Genomic DNA, 15,620 nt, shown 5'->3' with positions numbered 1-15,620 from the left:
GTGGAACAGACTATTCACACGACCTGGGGAGATACTGGCCCACACCCAGTGGAAGTTCTTAGCTTAAATACTTAACGGATGACCTACTAATATTACTAGTCATATACTTGTATTCTGCCTAATTGTACAAGATTATTGTTTCTTATATTACCAGATGTGTGACTGAGGCTCAGATAAAATTAATGATGATTAGGCACCTTGAAATCTAATTGATCAAATTTATAATTCTAAGATCAATTGCTGTAATAGTGTAACTCTAATTATGAGAAGCAGCAACAAGAGGGAACCATTTCCTGGACCCCGACAGACAGGTAGTCCAGAGGATTTGGGCTGCTGTTAACAGGGCCTGCTTCAGTAACAGCACACTGAACGGCCTATCAACGAAATCCTCACCTGACCTGGGGGTGAGCATTCCTAGCACCGTGGGACAAATTGCTCATGAAATGCCTCCCAAACCTTGGTTGAAATTAAGACCGAAAGGGAAGGGATTATAAAATAAAGAATGTTGGGCTTCCCTGGTGGCACAGTGGTTGAGAGTCCGCCTGCCGATGCAGGGGACACGGGTTCATGCCCCGGTCCGGGAGGATCCCACGTGCCACGGAGCGGCTGGGCCCGCGAGCCGTGGCCGCTGAGCCTGCGTGTCCGGAGCCTGTGCTCCGCAACGGGAGAGGCCACAACAGTGAGAGGCCCAAGTACCGCAAAAAATAATAATAATAAAAATAAAGAAAGAAAGAATGTTGTCCACTATCCAGGCCTACACATTAGCCACTGCAGTCGCTGACCTGCAATACACCTTGAAAGGAATTCATGGCGAAGATCAGGAAGAGGCACTCTGTGCTTTGGGAAAACTGGCAGAACAGACCTTCAGATAGATATTTTCAGGGGAAAGTTTTTATAAACCTGGATTCTTGCATCTTCCCATACTTAGAAAAGCACTAAACCATTAACTAAGACATCTGTTCCTCGTGACTAGCAGCAAATTTCTACTGAGATGTGTGTTTGATTGTATATACCCCATTCACCAAGATCCAATGTATACTGGCCTTCCCCTTTACCTCTTCAGAGCAGTTCTCAAAGCTCTCTGAGAGACTGTGTCCTGGGTTATAATTCTTAGACTGGCTCAAATAAAAATTTCCATTTCATTCTTAGACTGACTATTGATTAATTTTTTCATTGACACACTGGTATACCCTTAAGTAGCTAAGTAGACATTTAAGATTTGTGCATCTTACTGGACACAAATTATACTTGTGAAAAAATTTCAATACAATAAGTATCCCAAATGAAATAAAACTAAATTAAATATGTATTTTTCAATCTGGAAACCAAGCATCATAAATAGAAAACTCTCTCCCAGATGACGTAAGCTGGACAATTTCCATAAGCCAGATCTGTCAGGCCATTGCTTGGGTTTCTAAGTCTCGGATCACAAAAATTAAAGCCCAAACGGAAACTGTCTGTCCCAAAATGAGGACTCATAGGCGCCTCTGGAATCTGGGTATTGCAGTTTCACACCTTGCGCTGCAGGCATCACCTGGTATTTTTGTACTGTTTGTAAATAATTCAGCAGCAGCCCTGACTGAAATCCCACTCTACCACCAAAACCAGAAAACACAACTTAGTACAGATTAAAATTTGTTCATAGTTAAACATACGGCCTCTATGTAGAGAGTGCCAACTATTTGACTGTGTGATTCTTCTGGGTCTACATCCCTGATATTAATCCCTTTGCTTGCTGCACTCTCTCACAACTCACCACAGAGTTAGAAAAAAAAAAAATTGGCACAGTGGTAAAACAAATTCACCAATGAGAATTTTTTTCTCAGCCAAGTAGAAACAATGGGAAAACAATAAATGTCATATTTAATATTGTCCGGTTTATAGGGTACAACTTCACAATATATAAGTATCTGGATTATTTGCACCAATTCTCTCTTCTTCTACTGCCAGTACTTTTTATGGTCACACTTGGCACATCTAAATGAATTATCAGTTGATTGAAACAGGTATTTAATAAAAAGGAGGTTTTACAGATCTGCTAGTCAACACAGTGCCTGTAGTTAACAATAATGTATTGTTCACTAAAGATTTGTTTAGCAGGTAGATCTCATGTTAAATGTTCTTAACACACACGCGAAAACCAAGAAAAAACAAACAAAGAAAAGGGGACACAGGAAACTTTTGGAGGCAATAGATATGTCTATTCCCTTTATTGTGGTTTCATGGGTGCATGAAACCCATATGGGTGCATATGGCCAAACTCATCACATTGTATACATTAATTATGTATAGTTTTTTGTATGTCAATTAACCTCCACAAAGCTGTTAAAAATAGAATTAATGTAATTCTGAATAAAAAATACTTTCTCCTAAAATTTTTTTTAACTAAAAAAATAAATAAAAAGGAGCCCTTGAAATGCAGATGACAAGGGAATTCCCTGGCGGTCCAGTGGTTAGGATGCCAAAAAAAAAAAAAAAAAAAAAACAAAGAAATGCCGATGACAATATTAAACAAACAAGCTTGGTGCAGAATCACAAAATATTCTCAGCCTGGGCTTCCCTGGTGGCACAGTGGCTAAGAATCTACCTGCCAATGCAGGAGACATGGGTTCAAGCCCTGGTCCAGGAAGATTCCACACGCCCTGGAGCAACTAAGCCCGTGCGCCACAGCTACTGAACCTGTGCTCTAGAGCCCATGAGCCACAACAAGAGAAGCCACTGCAGTGAGAAGCCCGCGCACCGCAACGAAGAGTAGCCCACGCTCACAGCAACTAGAGAAAAGCCCGCACACAGGAATGAGGACCCAACGCAGCCAAAAATAAATAAATAAATTTATAAAAAAATAAAATATTCTCAGCCTGATTGCCAAGAGACCAAAAATGTGACACACAAGTGAAAAGTTTGGTGTTTCTGGACCACACAAGCTCAGCCATGGCAAAGAAGATCAGCAGGGATTCTCAACTCATGAGATTCAGTCTGGCTCATCTGCTCATACTCCACATTCTTTATCAAGTAAAGGCTGTAATGGGAAACCTGAAGCATTGCTTAATTAAAACCTCACCCACATGTACACACTGACACACAAACTATGTATTATGAGTCCAGAAACCTTGTAAAATACAAGACGCTGGAATGTTGATAAAATTTCAGTGAAATGAGCCTACTATCATGCAAGATTACTGTGAAAAATTTAATTGCGCTAACTGTTCTTTTTGGAACATAGAGAACTATCTGCTCTCTTTAGTAGCATTAATCAGATTTCCCTCTTCCATCGCTACTGCAAGAACAAAGACGGTACTTAAAACTGGATCCTATTCGGCAAAATCTGTAAGTCAATCAGTGGCATCTCACATGCATTTCGATTTCTGCACTGCAGCTTCCAAATGCAGATATTTGAGAAATATAAATCTTGCCTGCTCAAAGCCCAAAGGAAACATTTGACTCTAAGTCATATTCTCACTGATACTTCTTGGTTAAATAAGTCTTAGAAAAACAAATTAAATTACATCAGCAGCTTAAATATTTATTCTCTCTTGTAATTTCCATATCTTAAAGCCAACCTGTTTAACTATTAAATGTACATAGTCCACTTAGGATACAAAACTATAGCTGTAAACTTTTTTCCCCAATGACTTATATGTGATGCCTTAGTCATTAATAGTAAATACCGATACTATTTGTATAAAGTAAGCCTTCTGAGTTTTTTCATTCTATTTTAGAGAGAATAATCATTGCCTTCTTATTTTGAACCATCAAAAAAAAATTAAAAAGCAGAGTCTCTTCTGTACCTGGTGTATTTTCATACGAAATAAACATTATTTTGATGCTAATCCTTTGGATAATAGTATAACACCTTGAAGCTTTTCTAATGTATTTATCAAAAGAATATACTCTTAGATATGTATTTTTCTCTTCCAAAAATATTCAAAATGTATTCTGAAAGTAAAATAAAACATTTTGGCCAAATAATTACAATCATTTGCTTTCTTTCCTCTCCCATCTGCTTTTAAAGCAGTAATCACAGGCTTTCCTGGTGGCGCAGTGGTTGAGAGTCCGCCTGCCGATGCAGGGGACATGGGTTCGTGCCCCGGTCTGGGAAGATCCCACATGCCGCGGAGCAGCTGGGCCCGTGAGCCATGGCTGCTGAGCCTGCGCTCCGCAACAGGAGAGACCACAACAGTGAGATGCCACGTAAAGCAAAAAAAAAAAAAAAAAAAAAAAAAACTTTGAATAAAGTTCTGCTTTTGAAAATATAGACAATGGAAAGAATATTGTGCATATTGTATCATTAGTAAGACAGCTGTACTGAGATACGTAATTCTTATCCGTGCATTTATATGGGTGGCTTTCTTTGATGAGAAATCTGGCTGAGAAGAATATCTTGTTTGTGCAATCAAGCAAAATGTTAGCATTTCAAAAATGATTGTCTTTTAAAACACGTTCTGCATTTGGTGAGGAAAAAAAAATATTTCCCTTCTACTCCTCTAGGTTCTCAGCTAGGGCTTTGTAACCAAACACAGAGTGGCAAGAGAAAAGCATACAAATATATTTAATGCAAGTTTTACATGACATGGGAGCATTTATGAAGAAATGAAGACTTGAAGAAGTGATTAAACTTGAGCATTCTTATGCTAGGTTTAATGAAGATAGGAAAGTGGTGGGAAAATGTGATAGGACAAAGGGATATGAACTGAGAATAGTAAACTAGGGGAAATTTGCAAGGTCTGTTCATTCAGAATCCCCTCGGCATCCCTCTGTCTTCTGTGATAAGGCTGCTCCTTTCCTCCGGGGAGGGCACCTCTCACATGAGGGTCTTAGGGCTTGCTTCAGAGTGTGAAGGGGAGTCAGAGAATCCTTCCTACACCTCTGCTTCTCAGATTCCTCCAGCTTAAAGTATTCAGTATGCCAACACAATATGTTTTGGGATAGTGTGTCCTGAACTCCATCAACTACAACCAACTCAGTAGTAGGTAAAAGATCTTTGTTCTGACTTAAAGTGTGTATGTGTTTACGTGTGTGAAAGAGAAAGAGAGAATCCAAGAAACGTGTATTACAAATTTCAGAAATTCATATATTGGAAAATGATATAAACATTATTTGAAACTTTAACCAAAGGCTATTAAATTGCATTTAGATGTTATTTCTGTTCCAAGTCAAACTTCTCTGAAACCATTGTTACTCTAATTTTCTTTTAAATTAAGTATCGTTTCTTTACTTTTAAAGACAGAATAAACCCCCAAATTTTTAGCCAATGAAAGTTACAAATTAAATCCGCATTACCCACAAGCAGCGTGCAAAATCTTAGATAAATATGCCCTCAATATCCATGCCTTAGGACATGCTCTATAAGTAAGACTATCTGTGAGCTTAAGTAAGTCTCTTCGGGTGATACCCAACAGGTGTGTACCTTATCCTTTGTTTTTCTTAGGCATGGCCCAATTTTACTGGGAGATTTTAGTCCCAACGACTTGTTATTCTCATTTCTTTTTAACTTCAGAAACTTGGATCTGGACCAACAGGCTTTTAATCAATCCAATTAAGGGAATGTAAGTGGGAGACCTGTGAGGGAGTACAGGTAATCTATGGGACCTGAATTTCTGGAAACATATGAAGGCATATTGCACTTTATGCTGAATCACCAGTGTTGCAAAGGGCTGACAATCTACCCTTTTATCATTCAGGTTGCCTCCCTCTGCCCCCTTTTATAAATTAATTTGGTTTTACTGAGGCTTTGATTAGGTAAGTTACAGATGTATTTCTTGATAGACAGACATGATGTACTGGGTAAAAGGAATGGCTATAAATAGGTCTTAGTAACATGGTGATAAGATGTCAGGGGAGCGGTAGTGTTCTATATTCCTGTGATTAGGTATTTTAGTGAGCCTATGCCTCTGGAATGTGAACTTCACAAGTGTTTCTCAGTTTTTTTCTCTCCCCCCTAGGTAGGACAGAATGGCTAGAGTGAGCTGTAGTTGTGTATTTCCCTTCCACAGGGTCTGGATAACTAGTTTCCCCTGAGGGTAGGCCTTGTTAAAAAAAACAGAGTGCTCTGATGTACAGTTGGCCCTTGAACAACATGGCTTTGAACTGCATGGGTCCACTCATTCGTGGATTTTCTTCAGTAGTAAATACTACAATACTACTTGATCCAGCAGTTGTTGGTTGAATCTGCAGGTGCAGAACTGCAGATACTGAAGGCCAACTATAAAGTTATACGTGGATTTCCGACTGTGTGGGCATTGGTGCCCCTAACTAACCCCTCCATTGTTAAAGGGTCAACTGTATTTCCAGATGGTTCCTTTTCCCGTCCCTGTGACAGAAGCACAAAGGGATTTTTCCCTAGTGTTTACTCTTAGAATCTTGTGGAACTCCTGGAGGTAAATCTCACAAAATTGTGGAAGTCGCCTGTGACTAGGTTCTCCTAGAATTTCCAACTCTCAGAGTTGTCTGCACTGCACCTCTGGCAATTGGTCAATCACAGCTCAGGTTTTCCTACCCTACCCTGGCACTGGTTCCCCCTTATAGTTTTTGCTCATGAGTCTCTGCTCTGGGAAGTAGGGACTCCTTGTATTTACCTGTCTCTCCAGTCCTGGGGACAGTGGTTTGCCCTATGTCTTCCCCTGTCCCACAGATCCAAGAAGAGCTGTTGATTTTTCAGTCTGTTCAACTTTTTGCTTACTGTTAGGAGGGAGGGGTGACTTCCAGGCTCCAGTCATGCAGAACCAGAAACCAGAAATTCTAAATATATTTCAATCACTGCAAAAATTAGTAGTTCAAAGAGTACATAGATCAAGGAAATAGATTACAGAGAAAAAACCCTGTAGCCTAGAAGGAAAAATACACAATCTCAGTATGATGTCTTTTAAAAAGGTAGCAAATGAACAGTGTGTAATTACCAACATTTAAATGGTAAAAACAGACCCGCGGAGAAGAGGATAAGCACGGTGAGGCATTGGCTTTTTGCAAAGCCAGCTTAGAACAGTAAGTACACCTTTCTCCATACAGAATTCTATTCAAGCAGTTGCTATAACAAAGAAAGACAATAAAAAATGGAGGATCAAGGTGGAGACATACTGGAATGCATAAAGAGGTCTCATTGAGTAAGGAAACCACTCTCCGCCTTCTGAAAAGTAACAAAAAAGCAAACTGGAAGAAAAGGCACAACCTTTTGGTTGCATATGCAACAAAGACATCATGATCCCGAGAAGAATTAGCTCCTTGTCAGTCATTTATTTCCAAATTGCAGCAAGTTGACGATAAGATCAAGGTAATGGTTGAAGAGACCTTTGCTTGGGCAAAAAGATTATAATCATACCACTATATTTAATCTTTAAGATATATCAAGTGCATTTAATCCTCTTAATACATACTCTGGTGGCATTTCAAGATATTTCCATTGACCGTGAATTCAGTAGTCCTAATAAACTTATGAATATATTATGTTGCCCTTCCATTAACAAATTAAATATGATGTTATACAAGGCATACTAGTTCACTGATAATTCAAAGGCAAATTTTGAAGATTTATTGTCTGCATTTGATTCTCACTCTCAATTCTTGTTTTGTTGGGGGAAAAATTGTTTTCTTGCTTATGTATGATAAAGTATACATTGTAAGGATTGTCATACTTCTAATAATGTGTTCTGTATAATTAAGGTGGGTTACTAGAAAAGTCTAATGATTTAAACTCTAATTGTGTAACTGTTATTTTCATAGGAAGTTTATAGAGACTCATCTGAAAACCATTCCCAGTCATGCATTTTCAAATCTGCCCAATATTTCCAGGATGTAAGTCAATTTTTTTTAATATAAAGAGAAGTTTGCAATTGTGACGTGTTATTTTCTGAATGTGTTCTATCAAGAAAAATACTTGTTATATATCGCACTTGCATAAGTCAATAACGTTCTACATTTCCAATATATATGAAGTTTATGTACAAGATGTTTATTTGATTTGGCTACATATTTATTCCCTAATTCCTAAATGATTTTTTAAACCTAAAGTAAATTTAAATTCCTTTGGCCTTAAGAATTTAATAATTCTTGATGTATTTCAATATATTTTGAGATGTGGCAAAACCTTAGCCAGGAATCTCTCCCATAAACAGATCTCTATATCTATCTCTAATCTATCTATCCCAGTTACCAATTCTTGATTTTCTTTTCACCACTAGTACAAACGTTTACATTTTGTCATAAATGTAGCCAGTGATTTCAGACTTCTCACTTTAAAAAATAATTAAAATTAATTTGAAAATTTGAAATCATAGAAAACTGAATTGCTATACACTCAAGAGTGAGGAGAAAAAGGGGTTCCATGTTGCATTGACAAAGAGTGTATGTGTCTGAAATGAGCCAGGTCTTTATTTCATTTAGTTGATTCTGACAAGCAATGCAGATAATCCAGGCCTACCAATGACATTACCACCAGCCCGTGTGGTCTCTGGCTAAATTTATTCATTTCATTACCATTTATTGAGTGTCCATTGTGTCATGTCAGGAGCGTTTGATGTTTTTGGTTGTTACAACTGGAGAGAAGGGTGCTACTGTCACCTAAGGGGTAGAGGTGAAGGATCTACTCAACATCCTACAAGGCATAGGATGCCCCCCACCTCCAACAAAGCATTATCTAGTCTACAATGTCAGTAGTGCTGAGACTGAGAAACCATCCCAGCTGAACATCTCTGCAGTTTTTTCTTTTTCTACCAGCCCTTCCTTTTTCAAATTCTTGCCTCCTTTGGTTTCCCTGCTGTTGTTCTCTCCCTCTTTTTAACATCTTACCCTGACTACTCTTCCTCAATTTCCTCTCCTGGATTCCTATTTCATTTCATTTCATTTCATTCAGTTACTTACATACCAGTTCTTTGTTTATTTTGTCCTAATTCCTTTGTACCCTCCGCACCTTGAATGAAAACTCCCATTCCTTTGGCTTCACTATTACCTAATACAACTAATTCCTAAATGAGTATCTCTAGCCCTGAGTTGTTCCTGCAGCTCAGGCCTGTATTACAAACTTCCTTCCAAATAGTGTCACCTTGATGTCCCACAGACACTTCAAACAACATATCCAAAATAAACTCATCATCTTCCTCCTAAACTGTTCCCTCTCTACTCCTTCTTGTAACAGCAGCACCATTTAGTGGTCTGAAAGCTAAAAGCCTCAAATTCCCCTTTAGCTCTTCCTTTTCCCTGATCTCCCCTATACAATTGCCTATTTGGTGTCTCTACTTGGCTATATTCATTCATTCATTCATTCAATGAATATTTATTGAGCCCTACTTTGTGCCTGGCGCTTTGCTAGATGTGTCACGTACAACAGTAGACAATACTTATGGAGCCTCCAGTTTCCTTCCTAAGAGAGTGATAAGTGCCATGATGGGGTCAGTTCTAGGGTGACCTGGGAACTCATATGAGAGGTCTGTTACCTGGATATGGGGTGGGGTCAGGGAAGGCTTCCTGGAGGAAATGGTGCCTAATTTGCAATGTGTATTATCTGGCCAAAAAACAAAAGATGGAAAGATAGTTCCAAGCAGAAGAGAAAAGGGATGTCAGTGAAGTTAAAAATAAGTTTGTTGAGGCTGGAACTTAGGCTGGGAGTGGGGACAGTAGAGAAAAACAAAATTGGGAGGGAAGCGAGTACAGGGCCTTGTGAATCATTTGAAGGAGTTTGAAATCTTCCCTAAGGACCAAGCCACAGAACGATTATAAGCAGGGAAGTGAGAGATCAGATGTTTTAGAAATATTCCCTGGCTGGGCTATTGAAAAGGGGTGGAAGTGGAGCAAGGCTGGAGACAGGAAGTTAGTGAGGAGGTCGATGCAGTGCCTGGGGAGAGGGAACGGCAGGTTGAATGGTGAAGGCTGAGTGGGAATAAAGAAAAAGTGGCCAGGTTTGAGAAATAAGGGAGAGCGGACAAACTTAAAAGTTGGTTGATTTTGAAGGGGGAAACGGAGAATTTCAACGACATTTCTGACTAGGACACCTGTGTGGTTGATGAGCACATTTGCCAAGGTAGAGAAGTTTTCTGTGCATTTGCTGTGGAGGGACAGGGGGTAAGTTAGGAATTCAATTTGGGGCCTGTGGCATTTGAGGTGCCTTTGAGGCATCCAGCAGCTATGTCTAATAGATATCAGGATAAAATTCTTTTATTAATTCATTCAAGAAATATTTATTCAGTCCCTGGTATATATCAATCATTTTTCCAAGAGGTAGGGATACATCAGGGAACAAATGCACAGAGAGCCATGCCCCTGTGGAGTTCACATTCGAACGAAAAGAAATAGGCAAGGAACCAAAAACATAATAAATTAATACAGAAGGGAATATGGATATGGCAAAAAGGAAAAAAAAATCAAAGTAGACTAAGGAGAACTGGAAATTCTGGGTATGTAGGGGCACTCAGGAGAGATTTTGGTAGAGATTAAGACTTGAGAGTCATAAACAGGTAGAAGTAACTGGGACCAGGGAAAGGCATCAAAGAGGAGAGGCTTAAAAAAAAACTGAAGAAAGAACAATTTTAAGAACATGAGGTCCCTAAGAAGGCAGGAGGGAATGGGGTCCAAATAGAGGGATTGACCTTTTACAGGAAGATGGACACCTTTTGTACTATAACGAGAAATAGTAGTTAGAGATGGGGCAGGTGCAGGTAAATTAATAGGCTTATTAGAGGGGGATTCCAGGAATTCTCATCTCAAGGTTTCAATATTTTCTACAAATTATTAAAAAGATTATCTACTAATATTTGGGTAGAAAGGGCAGAGTTAGAAATTTGAGAAGGTTTGAAATAAAATGATGGGCAATAAAAGAAGGAAGTTTGACTGGGATATTCAGGACATCCAGGCAGATTTGAAGGTCCTGATGAGGACTCTTCCAGGGAGACTATGTTTAGATTCTCCAGTCTGGGTTAAGTGTGCCCTGAACCCCATCAGAGAATTTATCACTCTACATATTAATCCCATTTACCTGTCTGTATCTCCCACTACTGTGAGTTCCTTGAAGCTAGGGAACAGGTCTGAATGGTCAATGCTCATTTACTGACATATAGTGAATGTTTAATAGATATTTGTTGAATGAAAGCATACACACATACCTAAATAATAGTTAGGGAGCTGTCACATCTATGGGGCAAGAGATCACCAGGTAGCTTTGCCTGGAACAGTACAAATTCCCACCTATTATTCTGGCATAATTATTAATAGCACCCTGCATTAACTCACAAAAATATCCTATTGTGGATGATTAATGATATGGTTACTCTAGTTATTACATGAGACTTGCATGCTTAGAAGAAATATGAGGAGGAGGTGGGATCTGATTTTTCCTGATTATAAAAATGGGATAAGCAAGTAGGGAATCACTGCTCTTATCCCACTGAATAAATGGTTCCTATATGTTGTCTTCGCAACCAAGCTATAAGAGTCCTCTAAGGAGGTATCATTCAGTTGGAGAAATTGGAACTTCAGTGATCATGACATGTGCTGAATGACTAAAACCTTAAGAAAGCTTTGCACCTCCTAAACTAAGAAATTCGGGAGAAAATTTGGAGCAGTGGATATGATGCAAAGTTAGGAAAACAAGTTTGCAGCCTTCAAAATTAATCTTGTCCTTCAGATGGCTCAGCTTCATCCATTATAAATCCCCACAATCTCTACACGATAAATTAATTCTTTTCAACATCTTCAGTGGTTTCCTCTATGTTAGAGGTATGATATTTGGATCAAAATAATTTATGTAATGTTATCTACAAGTGGCAATGACTTGGGAGACCTGATAAATCAAAGGATCATTGTTTAGAGAATAGATAATTCACAACAGAAAGCACAGGACCTTTAGAATACACACAATACCCATGAGAAAAACACTCAAATGGAACAGTCAGCACTCCTCTTATAAAAATTGTATTAATGAAAATATTTTATTGGCAGATTCAATTCAAACTATAGGCCAGTGGTTCTTAACCCTGCCTGCATATTAGAATCATCTGGGAAGCTTTTTAAAAATAAAAATGTTTGCCCCATCCCTTAAATACTCTGAATTAATTATCCTGGACCGAGTCTTGGACATCTTATGTTTTAAAAGCCTCCCAAATATTTCAGTTGTATGGCCAGGGTTGAGAAGCTCTGCTATGGCCACAGGTGGACACCATCTGTTAATCATTAATTTTCCCAAATGTCATAGAAATGCCTCTCAATAAAAAGCAGTCATTGAATTTGGCTGCATTAGTCATTCTTATTACAAGATAGAATTTAGGAGACTTTTTGAAACATCATCCCTTATGTATTCTTGACAAGTTGTATTTAGAAGTTTCTCTTTTCTCCTTTTTAGTACTTAAAACTCTTATTTGTGTTGCCTTTCAATTACAAAGTTCAAAATAAATATTGAGTTTTCAGCCTCTCAAAATCAAGAAGAGAAGTCTTGAGAGAATATATAGTCACCACCCTATGGAATGTTCCACTAGAGAAATGTGGCTTTTTCTTCATCTTCTTTGTAACTACATCTCTGACCTCATGCAATTAGCTACTCCATTAAAAATGCCTCTTATTTATTGGTGAATTCTTTTCTAACGTCTTTCATTTTCTGCTATTTTGAGTAACTCACCTGTTCATTCATTCACTCAGTCATTCACTTAATCCATAATTATTGGAAGTCTACTACATGACAAGCAATATGAAAGGTACTTTGGGTGTACCTTCAGTGTCCATCAGAAACAGACAGTTCCCCATTTCAGAGAACTGGCACTCTAATGAGACATCAATCACATATCATCCAAACACTTGCAAAGTTTCATTGTGATAATTAGTGGAAGGAGAAGTTCATGGTGCCATGAGGATATACTATGAAAGATTTGACCTAATCAGGAAATTTGGGGAAAGCTTCTAAAGGAAGTATCTGTTGAATGAAACCAGAAGAATGAATAGGTCCAATGAATTGGGAAACTTTCAGATAAAACAGGATCTAAAAAAAGTAATAACTAATTTTAACATAATTAGGGAGAAACCATGAGGGTTGTGCATGTTGCATGACCTGGGAAGCCCCTGACAAAGAAGTTACATCAAAATTAATAGTATGTTTGCAGTTCACAACCCTACTAACTTTCTACTTTGTTTTATATTTTTGTGATGTTCAGCTACTTGTCAATAGATGCAACTCTGCAGCGGCTGGAATCACATTCCTTCTACAATTTGAGTAAAATGACTCACATGTAAGTACAATGAAAAGTGAAGCATGAATCCAAGCCACAGCCAATCTTAATTGATAATTTGGGGGCTCCAGATGGCAATAGCAACTAGAACATGGGTCAGAATTTCCATTTATATTCAATTCTTAACTTGTTCTCACTCTCAGTTTATGTTAATTCATCCTAATTCTAACTTGCATGGCTGGAAGTTAAAGACAAAATTAGAAGTCCTCTTTTTGAATTGTCATTTCTTTCTATTACTACTGTGTCAACAGATTTTATTGACACGGATATCAGTAAGTCAATAAATATTTACTGACCATCTACTGGATTCCAGGGCCTGTGCAAGTTTCTGCAAAAACTAACTTTTTTCCCTCATTTAGGAAAGAGAAATGTAGCCTTGTGAGATTAGAACAGGAGTGGAGTTAAGAGCTCTGGCTTTGGAGTTGGTCAGAGTTGGGTTAAAACCCTGGTTTCTTTGCCTGTCATTGTCTAACCTTGATGTTCCCTGGTGGTCTAGTGGTTAGGTCACAGCAATCTCATTATCTAACCTTGGACATGTCATGTAATCCTTCCTAACCTCAGTTTCCTCATTTGTAAAATAATGGTAATAAGAGTTCCAACTTAATATGCTTTTTATAAATATTGAATGACATAATGCATGTAAGCATTTAGCACAGTGCCTCCCACATAAAACCAATCAATACACTTCATAAATAATTATTCTGTTTTTATTTCTGTAGTACCTTGCAATCTATAAAAAGTTTTACACAAATAATCACATTACATTCTTTTAAGCAGCCATGTATTATGAAATATTAACTTTCTTTTCTTGATGAAGAACAAAAATACTTATCATCTATGAATACTTAGTATGTTCTAAACATTATGCTGAACATTTAAGTACTTTATTTATTTAACCTTCAAAAAACAACCCTGTGAAGTAGAGATTATCATTTGTATTATTTATTTAAGAAAAGCATAAATGTAGAGAGACTAAATACATTATCCTAGGTCACAGAGTTACTAATGGATAGGGTCAGAGGTTTTACATCATAAATATGTGACTCAAATCTTCTTTCCCTATGTAATACAGTATGCTGCCTTTAACACATTTTTGACCAGAGACGTATTATGGCCACAGGTATTAGTTTCTGCAAAAATCCCCCGGACGATAATGTGTTAAGAATACTGAGGCCCAGAAAGTTGTCTCCAGCTATGGTAGGCTAGCGGACATTATTATATCAACCATTGGTTTGAAAACAACTAGAGGAGCTGGAAAAAAATCTGTTTAAAGGTATTTGAGTGTTATGAAGGCAGCAAGAACTTAAGGGGAGAGAAGCAAATCCCCAAAACAACATTTGATTACTTTCCTCTTGAAGTACTTTCTAAACTGTAAACAACAGCTGAGAGGCTGCCCAGAGGTTTAGGCAGTCTCATAGAGCTAGGGAAATAAAAACTGGAGTTCAAGGCTTACTAAGGAGATGGTTCCTGGTAAACACCCAAGGATTTTAGCTGGGATGCCAAAAAGAGCTTCCTCCCAGAAGTAAGGTATAATGGGAAATAGATCAGTCCTCACAAAGACTAAAGCTCAGCTTTCAATAAAAAATAACCAAGCATACAAAAAAAAATTAAAAATAAAGAATTTATGGCAAAAATCAAGAGAAGAAAACAGACAATAGAAAATGATCCACAAGAGATTCAAATATTGGAGTTATCAGACAGACTTTAAAATAACTATGATCAAGACATTCAAAAATTTAATTGCCAAGATAGAGAATTTTAGAATAGAACTGGAAAATATTTTTGAAAGGATCAAATGGAAACTCTAGAATTTAAAAATTCAATAACTAAAATAAAACCTAAATACATGAGTTTAACAACAGATATACATAGGTCAAAAGAGAGTAAGTAACCTAGAAGTTAGGTCAGAAGAATTTATCCAACCTGAAGCATGGAGAGAAAAAGAAATATGTGGCACACTAAAAAGTCTAGCATACCTATTACTGGATCCCAAGAAAAATAAGAGAAAGAATGAAAGAAGCAATATTTGAAAGAAAATTTCCAAAATTCATGAGACATCAAGTCACAAATGTAAGCAGTACTGCAAACCCCTAAAGGACAAATACAAAGAAAACCACAACAAGGCACATCATAGTAAAAGTGCTAAAAAATCAAAGAAAGAGAAAATCATAAAAAGCAGCCAGAGGAAAAAAATACATAATACTTTCAAAGAAGTAACAACATGACTGAAAGCTGACTTTTCAACAGAAATGATGGAATCCACAAAGCAAAAAGTAAGATATCTGCAAAAAGGAGAACCACACAAATAACAACAGCAAATATCAGCCAACCTAACAAAAAGATTCTCTGAAATTGAAGACAAAAGAAAGACATTTCAAGCAAACAAAAGCTGAGAGGATTCATCACCATTAGGCTCATATT

At 37.7% G+C, this 15,620-nt stretch overlaps 1 protein-coding gene across 1 annotated transcript in view; it reads left to right on the top strand.

The window, feature by feature from the left end:
- The window catches only part of TSHR (thyroid stimulating hormone receptor), a 168,642-nt gene that overhangs the window by 86,368 nt on the left and 66,654 nt on the right, over positions 1-15,620 (top strand). Inside the window, exons 3-4 of the mRNA XM_067737781.1 lie at positions 7,717-7,788; positions 13,125-13,199. Coding sequence (XP_067593882.1) covers positions 7,717-7,788; positions 13,125-13,199 — 147 coding nt within the window. The remainder of the gene's footprint in view (positions 1-7,716; positions 7,789-13,124; positions 13,200-15,620) is intronic.

Source organism: Pseudorca crassidens, chromosome 1 (genome assembly GCF_039906515.1).
Source record: "Pseudorca crassidens isolate mPseCra1 chromosome 1, mPseCra1.hap1, whole genome shotgun sequence".
Lineage (NCBI taxonomy): Eukaryota > Metazoa > Chordata > Mammalia > Artiodactyla > Delphinidae > Pseudorca > Pseudorca crassidens.
This window is presented reverse-complemented; position numbering and strand designations above follow the sequence as displayed.